This window comes from Bufo bufo, chromosome 7, assembly GCF_905171765.1.
Source record: "Bufo bufo chromosome 7, aBufBuf1.1, whole genome shotgun sequence".
Taxonomy (NCBI): domain Eukaryota; kingdom Metazoa; phylum Chordata; class Amphibia; order Anura; family Bufonidae; genus Bufo; species Bufo bufo.
Window position 1 is genome coordinate 188,059,507 of NC_053395.1, and position 21,139 is coordinate 188,080,645.

At 42.6% G+C, this 21,139-nt stretch overlaps 1 protein-coding gene across 1 annotated transcript in view; it reads right to left on the minus strand.

Moving 5' to 3' along the window:
- MYO3B (myosin IIIB) overlaps nucleotides 1-21,139 on the minus strand; it is a 386,918-nt gene that overhangs the window by 94,965 nt on the left and 270,814 nt on the right. Inside the window, exons 15-22 of the mRNA XM_040441512.1 lie at nucleotides 19,933-20,031; nucleotides 19,700-19,814; nucleotides 16,046-16,172; nucleotides 13,834-14,044; nucleotides 12,813-12,960; nucleotides 12,365-12,518; nucleotides 10,498-10,586; nucleotides 7,106-7,235 (exon numbers count right to left, since the gene is read on the minus strand). Of these exons, the coding sequence (XP_040297446.1) occupies nucleotides 7,106-7,235; nucleotides 10,498-10,586; nucleotides 12,365-12,518; nucleotides 12,813-12,960; nucleotides 13,834-14,044; nucleotides 16,046-16,172; nucleotides 19,700-19,814; nucleotides 19,933-20,031 (1,073 nt within the window). The remainder of the gene's footprint in view (nucleotides 1-7,105; nucleotides 7,236-10,497; nucleotides 10,587-12,364; nucleotides 12,519-12,812; nucleotides 12,961-13,833; nucleotides 14,045-16,045; nucleotides 16,173-19,699; nucleotides 19,815-19,932; nucleotides 20,032-21,139) is intronic.

A 21,139-nucleotide genomic window follows, 5' to 3' on the forward strand; every position in this document is an offset into this window, starting at 1 on the left:
GGGGAGCTGGAAAATATGGTGTTTGGCCCACAGCTATCCTATGTATAAAATGTAAAATCATGCCAATATGTACACAAGGATGAGAAGTTCCAGAAATGTAGCTTGTCTACTAAGGACTTTTCCTTAGTTTGTATTTGGATCAAAAAATATATTGTTTTATCTTAGAGGGGTTTTCCGAGTTCCTGATATTGATGTCCTATACTCAGGATAGGTGATTAATATCTTATTGGTGAGGGTCCAACACCCAGCACCCCCATCAATCTGCTGTTCCGTGCAGCTTCCGGGGCTGGAACTAACACCGTGAATGGAGCAGGAAGCACAGCTCTGTTCAAAGTGTACTGGCCGTGCTGGGTTACTGCAGCTCATCTCCCATAGAAGTGAATGGGAGCTAAGCTGCAGTACCCGGCACGACCACCACACTGAACAGAGCTGTGCTTCCTGTTCTAGTCAAGGTGCTAGTCGCAATGGTGGAAGTTGCAGGGAACATCAGGGGTAGGGGTGCGGGATGTTGGACCCTCACTGGTTGGATATTAATGACCTATCCTGACGTCATTCATCCTCTTATGTTACAGAACTTTATATTACAAAATGGAAATCTTATAGTCATGTTCTGAAAATCAAGACGTCAATTTAGCATAATCTGAAGGTTTATTAAAGATAAGAGGTCATGGAGAATTGCTTGAGTTAAAGGATATAAAAGCTTAGACAGTTACATGTAGCACAGGTAAAGAGAGAAAGTGCAGAGTTCCAAGTCATGGAGGACAATCATTGAGTTAAAGGGGTTGTATCATCTCAGACATTGGGGGGCATATTGCTAGGATATGTCTCCAATGTCTGATAGGTGCAGGTTCTACCTTTGGGACCCACACCTATCTTTAGAGCAGAGCCCGCAAAGTGAAGATGGACATACCGCTGTCAGCCCCATAGAAGTGGTTGCGCTTGTGCAGCCACCCTCCATGCATTCCTATGGGAGGACCAAACATAGCCGAGCAGCAGTCCCATTGAAATTAATGGAGAGCGCACCACACAAGTGTGGCCACCGTTCCATTCACTTCTATTGGGCTGGCGGAAACAGCCAAGCCAGCGCTCGGCTATTTTCAGCAGTTGTGAGTGGAGGGCAGCCGCGCATACATGGTGCGCCGTCCTTTGCGGATTCCATTCTAAAGATAGGTGTGGGTCTCAGAGGTAGGAGCTGCACCTATCAGAAATTGGGGGCATGTCCTAGCGATATTTTCCCAATCTCTGAGATGATACAACCTCTTTAATAATCAACGATTGTCCTCCATGACTTGGAGCTCTGCGCGTTCTCTCTTTACCTGTACCACATGTAAAAGTCTAAGCTTTTATATTCATCTTAAAGGGGTTTTCTTGGAGTAGAATATTGATGACCTGTCCTCAGGATAGGTCATCAGTATCTGATCAGTGGGGGCCAACTTCCGGTAACCCAGCCGATCAGCCTATTCCTAGGCCAGTGACACCGCGTTCATCCATCACATGTCCTGGGCCCAGCAATGTTCCACTCAAGTGAATGGGGCTGGGCTGTGACTCCAAGCATAGCCGCTATCCCATGGACGGCCCTGTGCTTGGGAAGCCACGAGGAGGAAACAGTGCGCCGCTGCCTCTTCAAACAGCTGATCAGCGGGCGTGCTGGGCGTCAGGTCCCCACGATCAGATACTGAAGACCTATCATGAGGATAGATCATCAGTATAAAATACTCGGAAAACCCCTTTAAAACTACTGCTCATTTGTATATACTGTGCGTAAAGGAGTACAAATTTCAAGATGTCTAGCGCTAGTGTGAAACTAGCCTTACACAGGCAGATAAGCAGCCCATTATGATCGCTAATCGATGATGGCAAGTTATTACGATCATTACGATCATTCTTCCCCACGGTTTCATTTAAAGTGGGCACCAACATCCTGTTGAGGAGATGTGCTGCCGACTAACAATGATTTTTAAAGATGTGATCTTTGGCTAGTTTGTCGCTGGACGTGTTTCCAAGGGGAAAGGATAAGGAATAATGTTCATATGAATGATCATTCAGCTGATCATCGCCTCATGTAAACGGACCTTAAGGCTAGGTCTACACGACGACATTTGTCGCGTGACAGATAGGGCACAACTACACTGCAACATTTGTCACGCGACATTTTGTTGCACCAACAATTTTTATAATGTTAGTCTATGGTGTCGCACTGCGACATGCGACATGCTGCGACTGCGACGCGACAGTCACAGAAATATCCATCTCGAATGGATTTTTTTCGACTGTCGCGTCGCAGTCGCAACATTTCGAATGTCGCAGTGCGACACCATAGACTAACATTATAAAAATTGTCACCCAACATTGGTGCAACAAAATGTTGCGCGACAAATGTCGTCGTGTAGACCTAGCCTAACAATGTTAGAGCACCTGCTCTTAGAATTCTGCATTGTCCAGTTCCTTTGTTGTTACTGCAGGAAATGTAAATTGACAATTACCATTTTCCTTCTTTACAGAATGTATCCCAACAGGTACTGTCTGCACTGACCGGAAGTATCAGATGATGAATGGACACGTCCCTTAGACAAGGAGAACAGTAACACCTAATGGTCAAATTATTCACACTTTTTCAGGAGGAATAACAGGGGAATGGCACAATACACGGCTCTAAATAAATGATGCTCCAGCATGGTTATTTCACAAGGAATGCAAATACTGAATAAGGCCTCATGCACACAAACATATTTTGTCTCCGTGTCCATTCCGTTTTTTTTTTTGCAGATAGGATGTGGACCCATTGATTTCAATGGGTCCGCAAAAAATGCGGACAGCACACCGTGTGCTGTCCGCATCCATATGTCCGTTCCATAGCCCTTGCGGACAAGGATAGGCATTGTTACAATGGATCCGCAAAAAAAAAAACGGATGCAAAACGGATGTCACACGGACGTCATCCGTATTTTTTGCGGATCTGCATCTTGCGGACCGCAAAATACATACGGTCGTGTGCATGTAGCCTAAGGCCTCTTTCACACTACCGATTTTTTTTTTCGTTTTGCGGGCCGTTTTTTTTGCGGTCCGTATATGGTCCGTATACGGAACCATTCATTTCAATGGTTCCGCAAAAAAAACGGAATGTACTCCGTATGTATTCCGTTTCCGTGTTTCCGTATCTCCGTTCCGTGCAAAGATAGAACATGTCCTATATTTGGCCGCAAATCACGTTCCGTGGCTCCATAAGGCTCCATTCACACATCCGTGGTGTGTTGCGGACCCGCAACACACCCGCCCGGCACCCCTATAGAAATGCCTATTCTTGTCCACAAGCTGCGGACAAGAATAGGACATGTTCTATCTTTTGCGGAGCTGCGGACCCGAAGATCGGGGCCGCGCTCCGCAAATGCGGATGCGGACAGCACACTGTGTGCTGTCCGCATCCATTCCGTCCCCATAGAAAATGAATGGGTCCGCACCCGTTCCGCTAAATTGCGGAACGGATGCGGACCCATTTGCGGACGTGTGAATGGAGCCTAACACTGACATGTCAGAAGAACCTACAAGTCCTCTTTATAGGAAACATTCCCTCCTGCCATTGACAACAGTTATTGATAAAAGTCTACGGGATTTATTTTAGTCAAGAAATAACAAGGATAAGGCAGATATATTCATTAAATTCTATGAAGCCACATAAATCCATGTAGTAAGAAGTAGCAGTTCAGACTTGTGCATGTTGCCGGCTTATCTTTATGCTGCCACTTGGTTAAATTCCCACACAATAAAAGAGCTGCAGATGGTCAGACGGCAGGGTGTTGTTTTATGGCCGGCAGTATAAGAAAAGCGGGGAATTTGAGCATGAAAAGCAATGTTCCATAGCTCTACAAGATCATCACTTGTGGTTGGCAAAAAAAAACTGGCAATGTACTTCCACACATTGTGCCTACTGTCGCCATACTGCGAGGAGATGAAACAGACCCAAACACACACTAATATTTGCACACAGTTTTTGCTGGCTTCAGCTGTGGGTTTACAGGCCCGTCCATTAAATCTAGACAAAGGCGGCTACAAAAGCGTTTATGTAAATTATGAAAATTACAGAGAAAATTAGTTAAATCACTGGAATCTGTCTAGTAAAGCCATAATACGATGTTATATTTAAAGCTAAATACTGTACAAGGGGTGTTCAATAAGTTATCTACCCCAGCATGTTCTGTCAGTGTTAGAGAGCTGAGCTTGTCTGTGCAGGTTGAGACATGTCTGGACATGCAGCACACACAGTAGCAGTTCAGTGTGATGAAAGCACTGGAAGTGACAGGATGGCAAGTGCAGTACAGTGCGGGTCTACAAAGAAAGTGAGGGATGTGGAGCTTCATTCCATGATTAAATTCCTTACAATCAAAGAAAAGAAGCCTAAAGAAATCCATGAAAGGATGATTACTGTATATGGTGACGATGCCAAGTAAAGTTTTAGGCTAAGCAGTTTAAATGGGGTAGGGAATCAATTGAAGATGACCCCCTATGTTCAGGGCAACCTGTCGAAGCATCTTCAGAGGAAATGTGCCGTAAAGTGAGGCCATGATTTTGGAAGATGGGTCAAAGTCATTGTTACAGCTCATGAATTAGGCATTTCACATGGCACAGCGTCCAGTGTCATTCATGATGTTCTGATGATGGCAAAGGTCAGTTCTCGGTGGGTGCCACAAACATTGACGCCTGAGCAAATAACTTGTAGCCAGCAATTTAGCCAAGAGAATTTAGACATGCTTAGAGAAAATCCAGGAGACTTCTTTTCTAGAAATTATTACAGGTCATGAAACATGGGTCTACCATCATGGTCCTGAGACCAAACGAGTCTATGCAATGGACGCACAAGGGGTCATCAACTCAAAAGAAATTCTGTTTGCATCAGTCAGCTGGAAAGATCATGGCAACAGTGTTTTGGAATGCAGAAGGCTTTTTTTGACTGGAATTCATGCCACACAAGACAACAATTACTGGAGACACCTATGCTTCAACAATAAAGGCATTATGTGAGACAATCAGAGAGAAATGCAAGTAGTCAGCAGGTGTTGCTGGGTCACAATAATGTGCCAGCTCACAAGTCTCGCAAATCACAAGCTGCTATCAGGGGATGTGGCTTCATGGAGATTAAAGGGGTTATCCAATCGCTATAGTGACCCCCAGAATGCCCGGGCCACTCCTCTAGAGCATACTTACCTGCTCCCTGGCACCTGCGTCCCTCTGGATCCCTACACGGCCGCCGTTGCATCTCCCCATTGCACGGATCAAAACATCTGGCGACGGGGGAAGTAGGCAATAGCAGGCTGCGACAGTGACCAGCCTCCCTACCATCACGGGTGACGGAGATGCAGCGGCAGCCGTGCCAGGGATCCGGAGGAACGCGGGTGCCAGGGAGCAGGTAAGTATGCTCTAGAGGAGGGGCCCGGGCATTCTGGGGGTCATTATATATTTTTTGTTTTCATATTCAGGTAGATAACTTAACTTGAACACCACTCTTATGTATATATAATGTATAACAGAAGGTTTAATGTTAACTGTTGCCACCAGAGGAGTGGAGGATTTACATGCAGCGATCACCTCCAGAGTATGGGGAGCACTGATCGCTAATACCGGCACTCCTCCCCATACACAGCCATTGTTTGCCGGCAGCCGAGTGCTGTTTACACAGCATGATCTCCTTCCGGCAAACGATAATTTTTGTGACTGCATGAATGATCTATTAACCAATAAAGGAGCATTTCACTCGTTCATTGGGTAATCGGCGGCACATTTACACCACCATTCCTATGAACGCTCTTAGCGGTTATCTGGGGGATTCATGGCCCATGTAAAGGCACCACCTCCTGGTCTGTACAGATAGCTTTTCAGCAGTCATCTCATTATCAAAACAAGCAGGGTTACAATTAGATATCAGCTATATATAGATAACACAGGATCCAACATTGACAATAGGTGATATCACAGCTTATCTACTCCCTCCTGACCTCTGCACAGGTCACAGAGCATGCCTAGAAAACTCTCCATTCTGTCTATGGCCCATGGTGGTTGGTGTAAAGCATATCGTTATATGCTGTTAAGAACAGCTCAGGCAAGATGGCCGCCCAAATAATCATGTTCAAGAAACAGAAACAAAATCTATAATCACCAAATAAAAACAGATTACAAAAAAATATGAGATGTGTCACAATCTGTTTTACCTGGCAAAAAAATTATAAGTGATAAATTCCCTTTAATTTTTTTGTGAGTTTGTATGTACATGGCAGGGGAGGACCTACACAAATTCTTTTCCCGGGGGAATGATATTTCTAGCCCCTATTTGTCCCCCTATGATGACAGCTGTCCCTCTCCACCACTATATTGTGTACAGCATTTATATCTATGTCATCTACTAATGGTGACAGCTACTTATGGATATAAATGAGATTACAGCTCCAATATGTAAGTCGTATATAGATGATCTGTAACAGTCAAGGTGAAATGTTTCGTTACACACTGAAGAAAGACACTTTAAAATGTGATTTGCAAAACCGATTTCTGTTCCCAACACATAATATTTACAATATGCTAAGAGGACAATATCGCCACCTACAGGAAACAACTCAAAGTACCAGTTTTAGTCGATCATTTACTTGCTGGATTTTTGTGCAGAGTAAGATAAAAACAAACTTTTATTCCATCATGTTAAAAAGTAGTTCCACCGTGTCCATATAAAATCACCAGTCTGATGTGTTTGTGACCCCTCTGGGGCCTTAATCATGGATGGGCACAAACCTAAGTGTCAGGAATATAAGCATTTTTCTAGACATACCTCCTAATCACCAAATAAATTAAAAAGAACAAATGCAAATAAAAAAAACTGCAAGAGAGAAAAAAAGAAAGAAAGCGTTCTAATAATTTAGGATAAGGTCAGTTCTATGATTTAAAAAAAGTCTGTAAAAATAAGAAGAAACAGCCAAGAGTGCTCCATTAGATTCTTCCAGGCAGTATCTCCATTCTCTCTATGGATCATTACCATCCAGAAGTGGCTGCCTTGGGAGTAACGAGAACACTGAACCTCTTTTATGACAGGTTTTAACATCTTCTCAACAATCATCATTAATACCTGTTTTAGTCAACGGACTCGAGAACAGCTGCTGAAGAAGTTTGTTTTCTGATGTTCTCAACAGGACAACAATATCAGCTGGTAGTGTGTCTCTGTTCTTCTCGAGGAAACCACAAGCATCATAGAGGACCTGCAAACCAGATACGCAAAAATGGATTCAGGTAAGAAAAATTGTAGAAGATCCTTGGCTAAGTTGACTGTAAAAGTTTTTCTAAAAGGGGCATCAATAAAAATTGACTTATGGAGCTTTGCATGATGTGCACCTTTCGTTGTTGGATTCCGGCAGGCAGTTCCGTCGCTGGAACTGCCTGCCGGATCCGGAAATCCGTATGCAAACGGATAGCATTTGTAGATGGATGCAGACCGGAAAAATTGATCCATTTTTCCAGAACACTTGATCCGGCATTAATGCATTTGAATGAAAAATAATGCCGGATCTGGCATTCCGGCAAGTGTTCCGGAATTTTGGACGGAGAAAATACCGCAGCATGCTCTCCATTCAGAATGCTTTAGGATAAAACTGATCAGTTTTTTTCCGGTATTGAGCCCCTAGGACGGAACTCAATACCGGAAAACTTTAATGCAAGTGTGAAAGTACCCTAATTCATAAGAATCCATACATTGACCAAGATTCAGGCCCTTTGTTCTTGGTGAAGCTCGTGGTATTTATGCTACTGTTTTATGTGTTAAATGGGGTTTTCTGGGGGAGATTTGACAGATTGACAACAGAGCACAAAGCAAGTGTCTTCTACTTATCAAAATATAGTTGCAAGAAAAAGTATGTGAACCCTTTGGAATGATATGGATTTCTGCACGAATTGGTCATAAAATGTGATCTGATCTTCATCTAAGTCACAACAATAGACAATCACAGTCTGCTTAAACTAATAACACACAAAGAATGAAATGTTACCATGTTTTTATTGAACACATCATGTAAACATTCACAGTGCAGGTGGAAAAAGTATGTGAACCCTTGGATTTAATAACTGGTTGAACCTCCTTTGGCAGCAATAACTTCAACCAAATGTTTCCTGTAGTTGCAGATCAGACGTGCACAACGGTCAGGAGTAATTCTTGACCATTCCTCTTTACAGAACTGTTTCAGTTCAGCAATATTCTTGGGATGTCTGGTGTGAATCGCTTTCTTGAGGTCATGCCACAGCATCTCAATCGGGTTGAGGTCAGGACTCTGACTGGGCCACTCCAGAAGGCGTATTTTCTTCTGTTTAAGCCATTCTGTTGTTGATTTACTTCTATGCTTTGGGTCATTGTCCTGTTGCAACACCCATCTTCTGTTGAGCTTTAGCTGGTGGACAGATGGCCTTAAGTTCTCCTGCAAAATGTCTTGATAAACTTGGAAATTCATTTTTTCTTCGATGATAGCAATCCGTCCAGTCCCTGACGCAGCAAAGCAGCCCCAAACCATGATGCCCCCACCATCATACTTCACAGTTGGGATGAGGTTTTGATGTTGGTGTGCTGTGCCTCTTTTTCTCCACACATAGTGTTGTGTGTTTCTTCCAAACAACTCAACTTTGGTTTCATCTGTCCACAGAATATTTTGCCAGTACTGCTGTGGAACATCCTGGTGCTCTTGTGCAAACTGTAAACGTGCAGCAATGTTTTTTTTGGACAGCAGTGGCTTCTTCTGTGGTATCCTCCCATGAAATCCATTCTTGTTTAGTGTTTTACGTATCGTAGATTCGCTAACAGGGATGTTAGCATATGCCAGAGACTTTTGTAAGTCTTTAGCTGACACTCAAGGATTCTTCTTCACCTCATTGAGCAGTCTGCGCTGTGCTCTTGCAGTCATCTTTACAGGACGGCCACTCCTAGGGAGCAGCAGTGCTGAACTTTCTCCATTTATAGACAATTTGTCTTACCGTGGACTGATGAACACCAAGGCTTTTAGAGATACTTTTATAACCGTTTCGAGCTTTATGCAAGTCAACAATTCTTAATCGTAGGTCTTCTGAGAGCTCTTTTGTGCGAGGCATCATTCACATCAGGCAATGCTTCTTGTGAAAAGCAAACCCAGAACTGGTGTGTGTTTTGTATAGGGCAGGGCAGCTGTAACCAACACCTCCAATCTCATCTCATTGATTGGACTCCAGTTGGCTGACACCTCACCCCAATTAGCTATTGGAGATTTCATTAGTCTAGGGGTTCACATACTTTTTTCACTTGCACTGTGAATGTTTACATGGTGTGTTCAATAAAAACATGGTAACATTTAATTCTTTGTGTGTTATTAGTTTAAGCAGACTGTGATTGTCTATTGTGGTGACTTAGATGAAGATCAGATCACATTTTATGACCAATTTGTGCAGAAATCCATATCATTCTAAATGGTACTTTTTCTTGCAACTGTACATACTTAACAAGGGCCCGTGGCCCCAGACTCTAACCTCCAAGTCTTTGTTCACATTCCGTATAGATGAACCACAACCCTCTTATTGCCAAACGTGTAGCCTTTATTCACCAAACATCAATGACATTTCGAACCATAACAGATCCTTTCTCAAGCATAATATACATGCACACACATAAGTTATGACATCATCATCCACTTATATATGCAAATGGACCCAGTACATTTATCAACATATTTCACCTCTTTTCAAAAACATTATACCCCAAAATATGACACAACTGACACAAAAAACTGAAAAAAATAAGCATTACTACTCCATTCCAACACTGCATCTAGCTCTATTGTGTTTTGCTTCCTGGTTCTGGCTTGACAAACAGGAAATGATTGGAAATGTTCAGCCAATCATTGACCACAGCAGTGAGCCAACTCAGCCTGTGATTGGCTAAGCAGGCATTTCCAGCCGTTTCCTGTGTTTTGAGCCAGGAGCAGGAATGGAGATCAGTGGGGACTGGAGCAGTGCCAGAATGGGAGAGTCAGGGGATTTTAAGGTGAGGAATGCTTATTTTTTAACCTTTTCTGAACCTTTTTTTTATATTTTTTTTAATCTCCCCCAGAAAAGTCCTTTAATGCTGAGAACACTCAAGCTTTATGTGAACACTGCACAGTTATATACAGTATACCCAGGACAAGTGTCTACATAATTATAGAGCCAGTTGAAATGGGACCCTTAAAAAAGGGGTGCCAAGACCTGGTTGGTCCCATCTCCTTTGCTATTGGGTAGTAAGTTACTGTGAGCACAACTTTCTAGAGTGGAACTACACTGTTAGCAAATAAAGGGGATATAGTATTGGCCCAATGGGCAGGGGAAAAAAACACTGGGCCTTTTTATCTTTAGTGATGAAATCTGCCCCTATAATAGGAGGCTCAGCTTTGTTTTTGTTATGGGACCCTTTCTCTACTATGTTCACCATTACCCTAAGGATTTCAGTGAAATAATGTAAAGGATTAAGTTCACCTTTCCAGCATAATGCTGAATGCCAAAACAAAGCTCCACGCATTTCGGCCTCCAAAAGTATTTGCATCTAAGATTGTCCTCAAATTTATCTGTAAAGACAATATTGTATTTCATGCAGTTATATTACATGCAGTTTCTTACATGTTCAGTACCAAAAATATACAAAATCAGAGCACTGATATTACTTATGTTATTAAACAAAAGACGGTTACTTGTTACAGTAGAATTTTTACATTTCATCAGACTATGACCAAGAGCAAAAACATTACACAGCTCTAAATACAGTAGGCATGATCCAATGTGGCTGCAACTAAAGTGAAATTCCCTCTAGTGACATAAGCAATGAGCAACGATGGCACAGAGCCTGGAGAAACTACAAAACCTACAGGTGAAACTCGAAAAATTAGAACAGCGTCCAAAAGTCCATTTATTTCAGTAATGCAAATTAAAAGGAATTGCATTAATGCAGCTCAAAATTAGAATTTTGTGAAAAGGTTCAATGTTCTAGGCTCAAAGTGTCACACTCTAGTCAGCTAACTAATCCATACCCCCTGAGCAAAGGATACCTCAACATTGTGACTTTGGGGTTTCATAAGCTGTAAGCCATAATCATCCAAATTATAACAATAAAGGCTTGAAATATCTCGCTTTGCATGTAATGAGTCTATCTCCTATATTAGTTTCACCTTTTAAGTTGCATTACTGAAATAAATGAACTTTGCACAATATTCTAATTTTTTCGAGTTTCACCTGTACAATACTGCAGGCATTACAGCTGGGCCGCACCCAACCTGGTGGAATGCATTTTTTTCTCACAGAAAGGCGATAACTTACTTAAAACATAACTTTTAATAAATCCACATAAAACCAGCAACAGTCATAAAAGTCAAAGAAAACATAGTATTCTGCAGACATTCCTGGAGTCACCACTGTTTAGGAAGATCACCTGCTCCAAAAGGGGTGACCCTGAACTACAATCTGACCCCAGTAAGACCCTATTGCTGGATCAAGTGCAAGAGTGGGAGGATAATAGGGTATAAAAGTTTAAGAACCCTTTAGAATTTCCTATATTTCTACATACCACACAATCATGATCAATACAAAACATCCCAAAAACACACATATCTTTCCTCATTAGCCAATGATACAGAGATGAAGGCTATATTAGTCACAGGTTCCAAAATAAGGACTTTATAATTCATGGATTTCAACTTGTATTCCCTGTGTATGCCAAGTTCATCAGGGAACCATCAAGCAAATCCATCTGTCCTAATAATCAATCAAAAATGCTGCATCAATAGTAAAATACAGATAGCCTGACTCTTACCTAATGACTTGTCTGACAATGCACATCTACAGATGTATACAGAATACGTATTGTATTATATGCAGTATATGGCACCCCGGCAGAGATCAAGCACACAGTGTTACTTAATTTCACAAATGTATCTGATCTCAGATAAGTAAATAAATAACCTGCTACAGAAAATGATACAAAATGTCCAGTCACATAACCCACATATATTGTGTATATGCTTGCAAAAGCTGTATACAGTGATACTGTATGTAATGTACATCTACAATAGGAGGACACCATAACTGCCAACACAGGGGTACAGATAATAAACGGCCCCTTCCAAACTACAAGCATCATATTACCCATGGCATATACCATATAGAGGGACACACTGCCCCTGGACATGCTGCATCCGACGATGGATCGGACCTGATAGGTGGATATCTGTCGTGAAAGTGTCATCAGCCAAATCTAATAGTCATTGGTGTGTGTTATTTCATTCCGTTCACTCTATACTATTTTACATAGAGAAAAGCAGTATAATAAAATTGCAATGTTTTTTTCATATACCAACTAAAGTCTGGTCTGTTGCTTGTGGGAATCTGCTTTCTTCATCCAGCAGAGACAAAAGCCCCATGGGTTTCTGAAGAAAGGTATCTAATAGAGGCCGGTTGTCCTCATACTTCACCAGTGCAGCATCTATTCCTTCACTCTGATATTCCATCTGTTGGAGAAAAAATGGACTCATTTATAAGGGTTGTCCAGCCGTTTTTTAAGTGAGGCCTATCTTCAGGATAGGTTACAGTGCTCAAAGCCGTAGGTGCGGCACTCCTACAATCTAGCCAGATCAAAATCTGTCATATGGACATTGTGAATCCATATCACGGTCCACATCAATGTTCACATCCCGACTTCCTTCAATAGCAGCACTTGGAGACCTGGACTGGATGGTGATTTGGGACAGATCATTTTTCACAGCACGGTTATATGTACAGTTTAACAAAAGTTGCCAACTTACCTGCTCCAAAGCAAATATATGCTGATTAAAATAAAACTGGATCTGCTCATTGGCAATGTTAATGCAAAGCTGTTCGAAAGAATTTCGTTTGAAGTTTTCAAATCCAAAAATATCTAGAATGCCCACGTTCATACCACTCTCAGCATTGCTGGGGAGAAACAAAAAGGAGGGTACATTTATTACAGATAATTTAATTTAATGTTAATCTTAAGCTTAGGATAATAACTTTAACCTGCCTGGGATTTGCATATGCTATAGAATTATTTGATTTATTTCTTGATCATAATTATACTTGCATGATTGAATATAATTAGCAAAAACTTTTTAAAGAGTCAGCTTAAAGGGGTTTTCAGGGATCTCCTTGCTTTTTAGCCAGGCCCAATAGCATGTTTGAGTTACTGAAAGAATTATACTCACCTGATCTGCACTACTCTGGTCCTGTACCCTTGCTCCCAATTGGCAGTCATCCGGTCAAGGTCGGATTGGCCCACCAGAGTACCAGAGGATCCACCGGTGGGCCCATGCTCTGACAATAATGAAGCACTAATAAACAGGGCCTTTAAGGTCCTATATGCACAGAGGGTGGGACCTTTCTAGTGGGCCCAAGGAACTTCAGTCCAACACTGCATGCAGTCCCCAGCTTTTACACTTGTGCCCGGAGTATGGACGGAGTTGTATGCGCTGCCGCAGCAAATTACGGCAGTGATGTGTCCCCAAGCGGCATGTCACTGCTGAGTCATGTGCCACTTAGGGACACATCATCGCTAAGGCCAGCCATTGGCTTCATATGACCCCATCTGTACCCCAGCTGGAAGTAATAGCAGGGACCAGAAGATCATTGAATAAGAGCAAGGGTGCAGGACTTGAGCATCAGTGGGCAGGTGAGTATGATTCTTTCATTAGTTCAAACACCCTACGTGGCATAACTACAAAAGGGATGAAACCCTGGAAAACCCCTTTAAGTATCCAGATCAATAAACTTTTTAGGTATTGAGATCCCATATTGACCCAAGTTACTTGCCATATATTTTTGTCAGGCTGGAGAAGGGTGTTAATGCGGTTCACAATCCAGCTGAAAAGCCTCCCATACAAAGCCTTGGACATGGCATCTCGGACATCAGCTGCCTTATCCACAGTGTTGGTGCGGATAATTGTCTCCCCTCTTGTTACTACACAGTGTGAGGTCAGCGCCTCCTGAAGCTCTTCGGCACCAATACTGAGAAGGGCAGCAGCTGAAAGAATATACCAAATGATGCATTTCAGCAAAGAAAGAACACAACCTGAAACCTGAATTATAATTAGAAAGCAAGACAGAAACCTGCCAAAGCTTATCTCTTTCTTCCGATTCAAATAAACATGGACACTGAGGCAATTCAAGCATGCATGTTCAAAAGAGAGTTGGGAAGCAAGTCCGGCCAATAGCTCCAGTCTAACCCTGCTACCTTGATTCTATCATCAAGTCCCAGTAAGTGGCTCAGCCGATGGCTGGGGCCACCATCTACCACTTCCCCTGGTCCCAACATCAGCTTTCCTTGCTGGTTCCAGATGTGGCTCTCTTCATCACCAAGGCTGGTTGTGTCAGGTTGCTAGGGCATCTGGCACTCATTCATGACACTGGGCCTGACGACCTATTTCAAGATGAATCGGCATAGGAGCCTTACCTGCAGATTGATGTTTTAACCCTTGCCTAGGTCTAATTTATGTGTTGCTGATCCCGATGTTGACTCCAAATTGACCCTGACCTCAATCTGATCCTTGTTCCTGCATTTTGCAACTGGGTTAGTTCAACTGGCATTTGTTGTTTTTCTCCTGGTGCAGAATTGGCTGTCTCCTGACAACACTCCTGTCTTGTCCTCTGGCCTGGTGAATCTTGACCCACCTCCTGGTGACAACTCTTAGGTTTTGTTCTTGACTACTCTACTTTTCCATCAGTGCTACGTCACCAATGGGGAACTATTCTGGAAACCATAGCTTAAAGGGAGTCTTTCACCTAATCTGAGCGTTTTAGACCGCTCAGATCAGGTTATAGACTCTTTGACCCTCATTACAATGGTACCTTTGTTTTCTGTGTCCCTCGTATGCAAATGAGCTTCTGAAGGTGCCCAGAGGCGGCGTTACTGGGCGATGTGCCCAGAAAAACACACCTCTTTCAGTCCTCTGGCCCGCCCTTCTGTCCTATTACCTCCTCTGTCTCCAGCCGGCGAAAGTCACGAGCTGCACCAGAGGACGGCGGGCCGGTGTTCCATTATTTTTTGCTACCCTTGAAATTTTGCTACCCTCGTCACTTCCTGTTGTGACGTAACGGCACCGGAAGGTTTTGAAGGAGGTGTGTCTCGCTGCTCGTCACCAGAGTGGCTGAAAAGGAGGTGTGTCAGCGCAGGCGCACAATGACAGGGTACGCAAATTTCACACTTAGATTTGCTGTGAGCGCGCCGAGGGTAGGAAAAAATTACGGCACACTGCGCATGCGTGCCAAGGGTAGGAAAAAATTACGGGCCACTGCACATGCCCGCCAAGGGTAGGAAAAAATTACGGGCCACTGCACATGCGCGCTGAGGGTAGGGAAAAATTACGGGCCACTGCGCAGTTTACAGCAACTCTAAGTGTGAAATTTGCCTACCCCATCGTTGTGCACCTGCGCCGACACACCTCCTTTTCAGCCACTCTGGTGACGAGCAGCGAGACACACCTCCTTCCAAACCTTCCGGTGCCGCTACGTCACAACAGGAAGTGACGAGGGTAGCAAAATTTCACGGGTAGCAAAAAATGATTAGAAAAAAGGTTTGATGGTCCCTTATAAAATGTTGATGTGAAAGGACTAAACATTATTTTGATTTACTATAGTCAAACCTAACTTTTTTTCTGTTTGGTTTTGGACCAATGTTGCATATATTTAGGACATTTGTAAAAATTAGAAGAATGCTATGGCACTTCGTGGGGTTTGCACAACCAAGAAAAGTAGGAAAGAAAACACACTCACTTTGGTGTTGGGTTTTGGGTGCTGTGTTGAGCAGGGGGCAGGACACAAAGTCACTTTACCTTGGCCATGGAATTTTGACAGAAGCCTAGACAGCTTCATGAATAATTGCCCTGGTTTGAGGAAAAGCCCTGCTATGGCCTTCAGGCTTACTGACAGCACACTCATACAGTCATGCAGTACATGTCATGAAAGTAATTTGTTGGAATAGTTTCATATCTGTCATTTGCCGGTCCTATGAGCTGCTTTATTATACCGTTTTCTAAGGCTTCTCCATTAGGAACTTCACTCTTATCAGTTTGGTGTTTTGAAGATATGGCAGTAAACTCAATGTTCCCTGTGTTCAGTATTCCGGCCAGAATTCTGTACACCGAATGGACTTCCTGTTAATTAGAAGTGAAGGTAACACGGCAGACATTAATTCTACAAATGAACAACAAAAAGACAAATATCGTACACCTGATGAACTGCATCTCAAAGGTAATCGCTCAGAGTCAAGCAAACATATGTTTTCTCTATGCAGAGAATGCTTAATGGGAATCTTAAGATAACTTTCAGTATGCTCTCAACACAAATACGCTCTCAACTAAAGAGTAAAAATTGTTACATGTTTTCCCGAGGATGCAGAACAAAAAATATACTTAATACACAAAATATCTTTTGCTGTAAGCCTGTCCATGATGTATCCAAATTACCTTTAGAGACTCCAATGTACTTTATTAATCAATTTAGTATTTTTCTTATACTTTTACTTCCCTAAAGCGCACCATTCATTGTGTGCTTAAAACTCAGTTCTCGGTGAACTGCTGACAGCTCACGGTGTACGGAGTACGGAGTGAGAAATTTATGAATGGGCATCAGCACCGCTGTGAGTACAGGTAGAAGCGCCTATTGCTGCTCCTGCCCGTGCCCCCCGGAGGATTATTAACTCCTGGCATAGCGCATGGGTACCCTGCACCCATGTGCAATGCTAGGATTAGCTGAGCGGCTCTTGCTTCAGCCTGCTCCGCTAGGCTAAGAGATGACATGCAGTTCTCTTAGCCTAGCGAAGCAGGAGCCACTCGGCTACTCCTGGCATAGCACATGGGTACAGGGTAGCCATGTGCTATGCCAGGAGTTAGTAATCCTCAGGGGGCATAGGCAGGAGAGCATATTGCTCACAGCACTGCTGCCCATTCATAAATTTCTCACTCCGCACTCCGTACACCGCTGAGCTGTCAGCAGTGCACGGAGAACTGAGTTTTAAGCGCACAGTGAATGGTGCACTTTAGGGAAGTAAAAGTAAAAATAAAGTACATTAGAAATAGTTTAATTAGGGACATAATATAAAAAATTGTTAGAAAGGTTTAGTTACTCTTCAAAGAGGTATTTCGCAGGTTAGGGGATAACTATTAGATCGGCGGGGGTCCTACCACTTGGATCACTAGAACGGGGTCCCATACCCAAGAGGATGCCCCCCGTCCCCCTGAAATGATCAGAGTGGCCGGTTGGGCATTCACTTCTATGGGAGTACCAGAGATAGGCGAGAGCTATACTTGACTACCTTTGGGACTACCATAGAAATTAATGTAAAGGCCACGCACATGTCTGACCGGCTACCTCCTTCATTTTGTGGGACTACCATGGGGTACAGGGTCCCCTCTCTTGTGATCGTGGGGGGTCCCAGTGGTAGGAGCCCCACTGATCTAATAGTTATCCCCTATTAGATCAGAATACCCCTTTTAAAGTAATCTATTACCATGACAGATTCCCTCTAGATCAGTGCATGTGCATAATGCCTTAAAGGTGTTATCTGGGATTTTGTAACTGATGACCTATCCTCCGGATAAGTCATTGAAGTCTGATCAGTGAGGGTCGAACACTCAAGACCCCTACCGATCAGCTGCTTCAGAAGGTACCAGCTCTCTCAGCCGTCTATCAGCTCACCAGGCACAGCTCCGTACATTGTATTGTGGCTGTGCCTGGCATTGCAGCTCAGCCCTATTCACTTCAATGGAGCAGAGCTGCCCCTAGGCCATGTTACCGAGGAACATGACATCACTGGCCTAGGGAAAGCAGCGAGAAGGCCGTGGCGCTACTGGGAGCGCCAGTACCTTCTCAAACAGCTGATTGGCGGGGGTCCCGGGTGTCAGACCCCAAATAATCAGATACTGATGATCTATCTGGAGCATTACAAAAGGTGAGATTTATATCACTGTAAGGGCTCATGCACACGACCATATGGCTTTTTCAGTGTTTTGCAGGCCGTTTTTAACGGATCCGTTTTTCAGTTTTTTGTTTCAGTAGTGTTTCCGGTTCCGTTCCGTTTTTCCGTATGGCATATACAGTATACAGTAATTACATAGAAAAATTTGGGCTGGGCATAAAATTTCCAATAGATGGTTCTGCAAAAACGGAACAGATACGGAAGACATACGGAGTACATTCCGCATGTGTTCCTTTTTTTTTGTGGACCCATTGACTTGAATGGAGCCACGGAACGTGATTTGCGGGCAATAATAGGACATGTTCAATCTTTAAACAGAACGGAAAAACGGAAATACAGAAACAGAATGCACACGGAAACACCATTTTTTTTTTGCTGACCCATTGAAATGAATGGTTGAGTATAAGTAACGCATACTGAACTAAAAAAACGGCCAGTATACTGAACGCAAAAAACGTTTGTGTGCATGAGCCCTAAGGCTTCTTTCACACTTCAGTGAATCACAGACGTGTGCTGTCCATATTCTCCACAGACAGTACTCATACCTATACATTTCAAAGTGTTTATTCACACATCAAGAGAAAACCATGGAGACATGCGAACCATTGAAGTCTTCAGAGTCTGTGAAAACCACTGACCCAACACAAATGGCATCCATGTTCTGCCGGTGATTCTCAAGGACCATTGGTAGGAGATGCTCTGGAAATTAATTTTCAGCCTAACAGGTGGAATACAGAAGACTCACGGCGGGCATGTGTAGGTCCCTACGCTGTTCTCTTCCCCTCTTCTTCTCATGTGCTTTACCTAAAACACAGGGTTGCACACTTGCATCTCTCTCCTTCCACTCCTCCCGGTCATCTATTTACTGTTTTTTTTTTTTTTTTTTAACAAGTTCAAGACCGGGCCATTTACCCCCTTCCTGACCAGGGGCATTTTTCCTATTTTTAGTACGTGCACATGCACTCATTGGCTATACATGCAATTGCAAAAGTATTCAGACCCAGGTGCTGGTTTGAAAACGGTAGAATATTTTTCTTGGAGGGGGTGGCTTTTAGAAAAATTATAACGATGGATACACTCTAATACTGGCAAAACTACTCTCTGCAAATATCCTACCCAAATGGGGAGGAGAGGGGGGAGAGAATAGTCCAACCCCTCCCCTAAAAAGGATTATAAGCCAACTTCAGATATTTAAAAATATTCATCAGTGCAGTGTAAACCATTCTGTCCGATCCATGTTTCCCTGAACGGTAGACCTTGTCCTAAGGACATTAGATTATCATGGCATGCTACTAAAATTGGAAGGGCCTGTTGATAATTTTCTAGTTAATGGGGTTCTCTAGGATTGCAAAAAGCGTATAGCGTTGCTTTTCTAACCATGGAACCAGATGAGCTGTTATCCCAGACAGAGGCCATGGATAAGAGTGGCGAACAGGTCATTTGTAATTTTGGATCCTTTTTGTAATATTGGATAACCCCTCTGAGTTACTGGGTGGTCACTTGTGTATGTACGATAATTACTGTAGCTTTCGTATTCTTAGCAGCATCCTATCACTACAGTATCTTCCTATATTTACAGAGTATATCGAAAAACGAAAATGAAAAAAATAAAATAAATCTATCGTAACATCTTTTATGTAATTCAAAGTAAGAAAAGGGTAAATGGGTGTAAAAATGTCCTCCTGAATCCTGATTTTTACTCACGTCATTACTAAATCCTATAATCCTAAAACAATGTTGAATTGCAGCAAATTGTCTTCTGTACGATTCCTTGGAGGTAATATCTTGCATGACTGAACCTGTTTCATTGTCAATGTATCTATTAGGAATAAAAGGAAAATAAAAAGATTAGCAATAAAAATAGCAAATACACCAAAATTAACTGTAACAAAACCAGAATACGGAGCAAATTGTTTTGTTTTTTTTTGTTTTTTTACCTTGGAGGCTTTTTCTCTGGGAGACTGTATTCTGAAAGCTTTTTATGGTGATAGAGACCAGCATATATGTAATAAAATATGTGAAAATTCTTCTCACCCCTGAAGGAAAATATAAATTGTAAATGGCAAATGAACAAGTTAAAGGACCAAACATGCAGATTAAGGATTTTATACAAAAAATATAAAAAATTGTGATTTAGATTTTTTTTACTAATTTGAAGAAGAATATTTTTTTCTAATCTATTTTGTTTTTCAGATTGTATTTCTTATTCTTATATTTTTTACATTACGCTGGGGCAGACATCTTGTCTGAGTTGCTTTTATGAGCCCCAAGATTTGCTTTATTGCAGGATAGTGGACACTAGAAACCTCAGTCAGAGGACGACTTATTGACTTCTGGATTCCTGAAGAAGTCGACGGCCCGTGGCTGAAACACGTTGTATTAGCCGTTTTTATTTGTTTTTGATAAGCCAACTTCCAGTGCAGCGCCCCAGGAATCTCTTCTCTCTGCTTTTTATCTACATTACTGACTTCTTCGGGAGAGTTTAGTGGGCATGCTCTATGACATGTTCAGACACAGGGGGGGGGGGGGGAGCTTTCCCCATCAGATTGTCTCTGGTGGATCCTTTGTTATCTGCCTGCGGCCTTATAACAGAGGTGTTATCTTGTATTGTAAATATAATCTTGATAATAAGGTGACTGTTTAGCACAGAAGGTTATACCCTAAAACGAGGATCACTGGATAGTTTAAACAATGCGGTCCGCAATATGGCAACAGGCAGCACACGTTCGTGTGCAGGAGGCCTTGGGCCTCATTTACCAAGGACTGCCTTTGTCATTTAACTGCTCTGGAAAAATGAAAGCTGCTCTCTGATTGGTTGCTATGGGCAATGACAGTCTTACTGGTAGATAGCACTGATAAATGAGAATCCATTCCTCAAAGGGGAGGTGATCCTATAATATTATTTATTGTATGTAATCCCCTAATATTATATATGATACACATTTGTATATTTAGGCCAGGCTGTGTTCCAATTTAGACACAAAATGGGACATGCTTCTAAATTTGCAACTTTCTGACGTCATAAAACTGGTGTAGAAGATTGTTTCATTCGCCCCACAGCGTTCACCTGAACAGTCGTTGACCCTCGGCGTTACCAGCGGCTGTTCTCATTCGGTGCAAAAGTGCTGGGACTCCTAACACTGC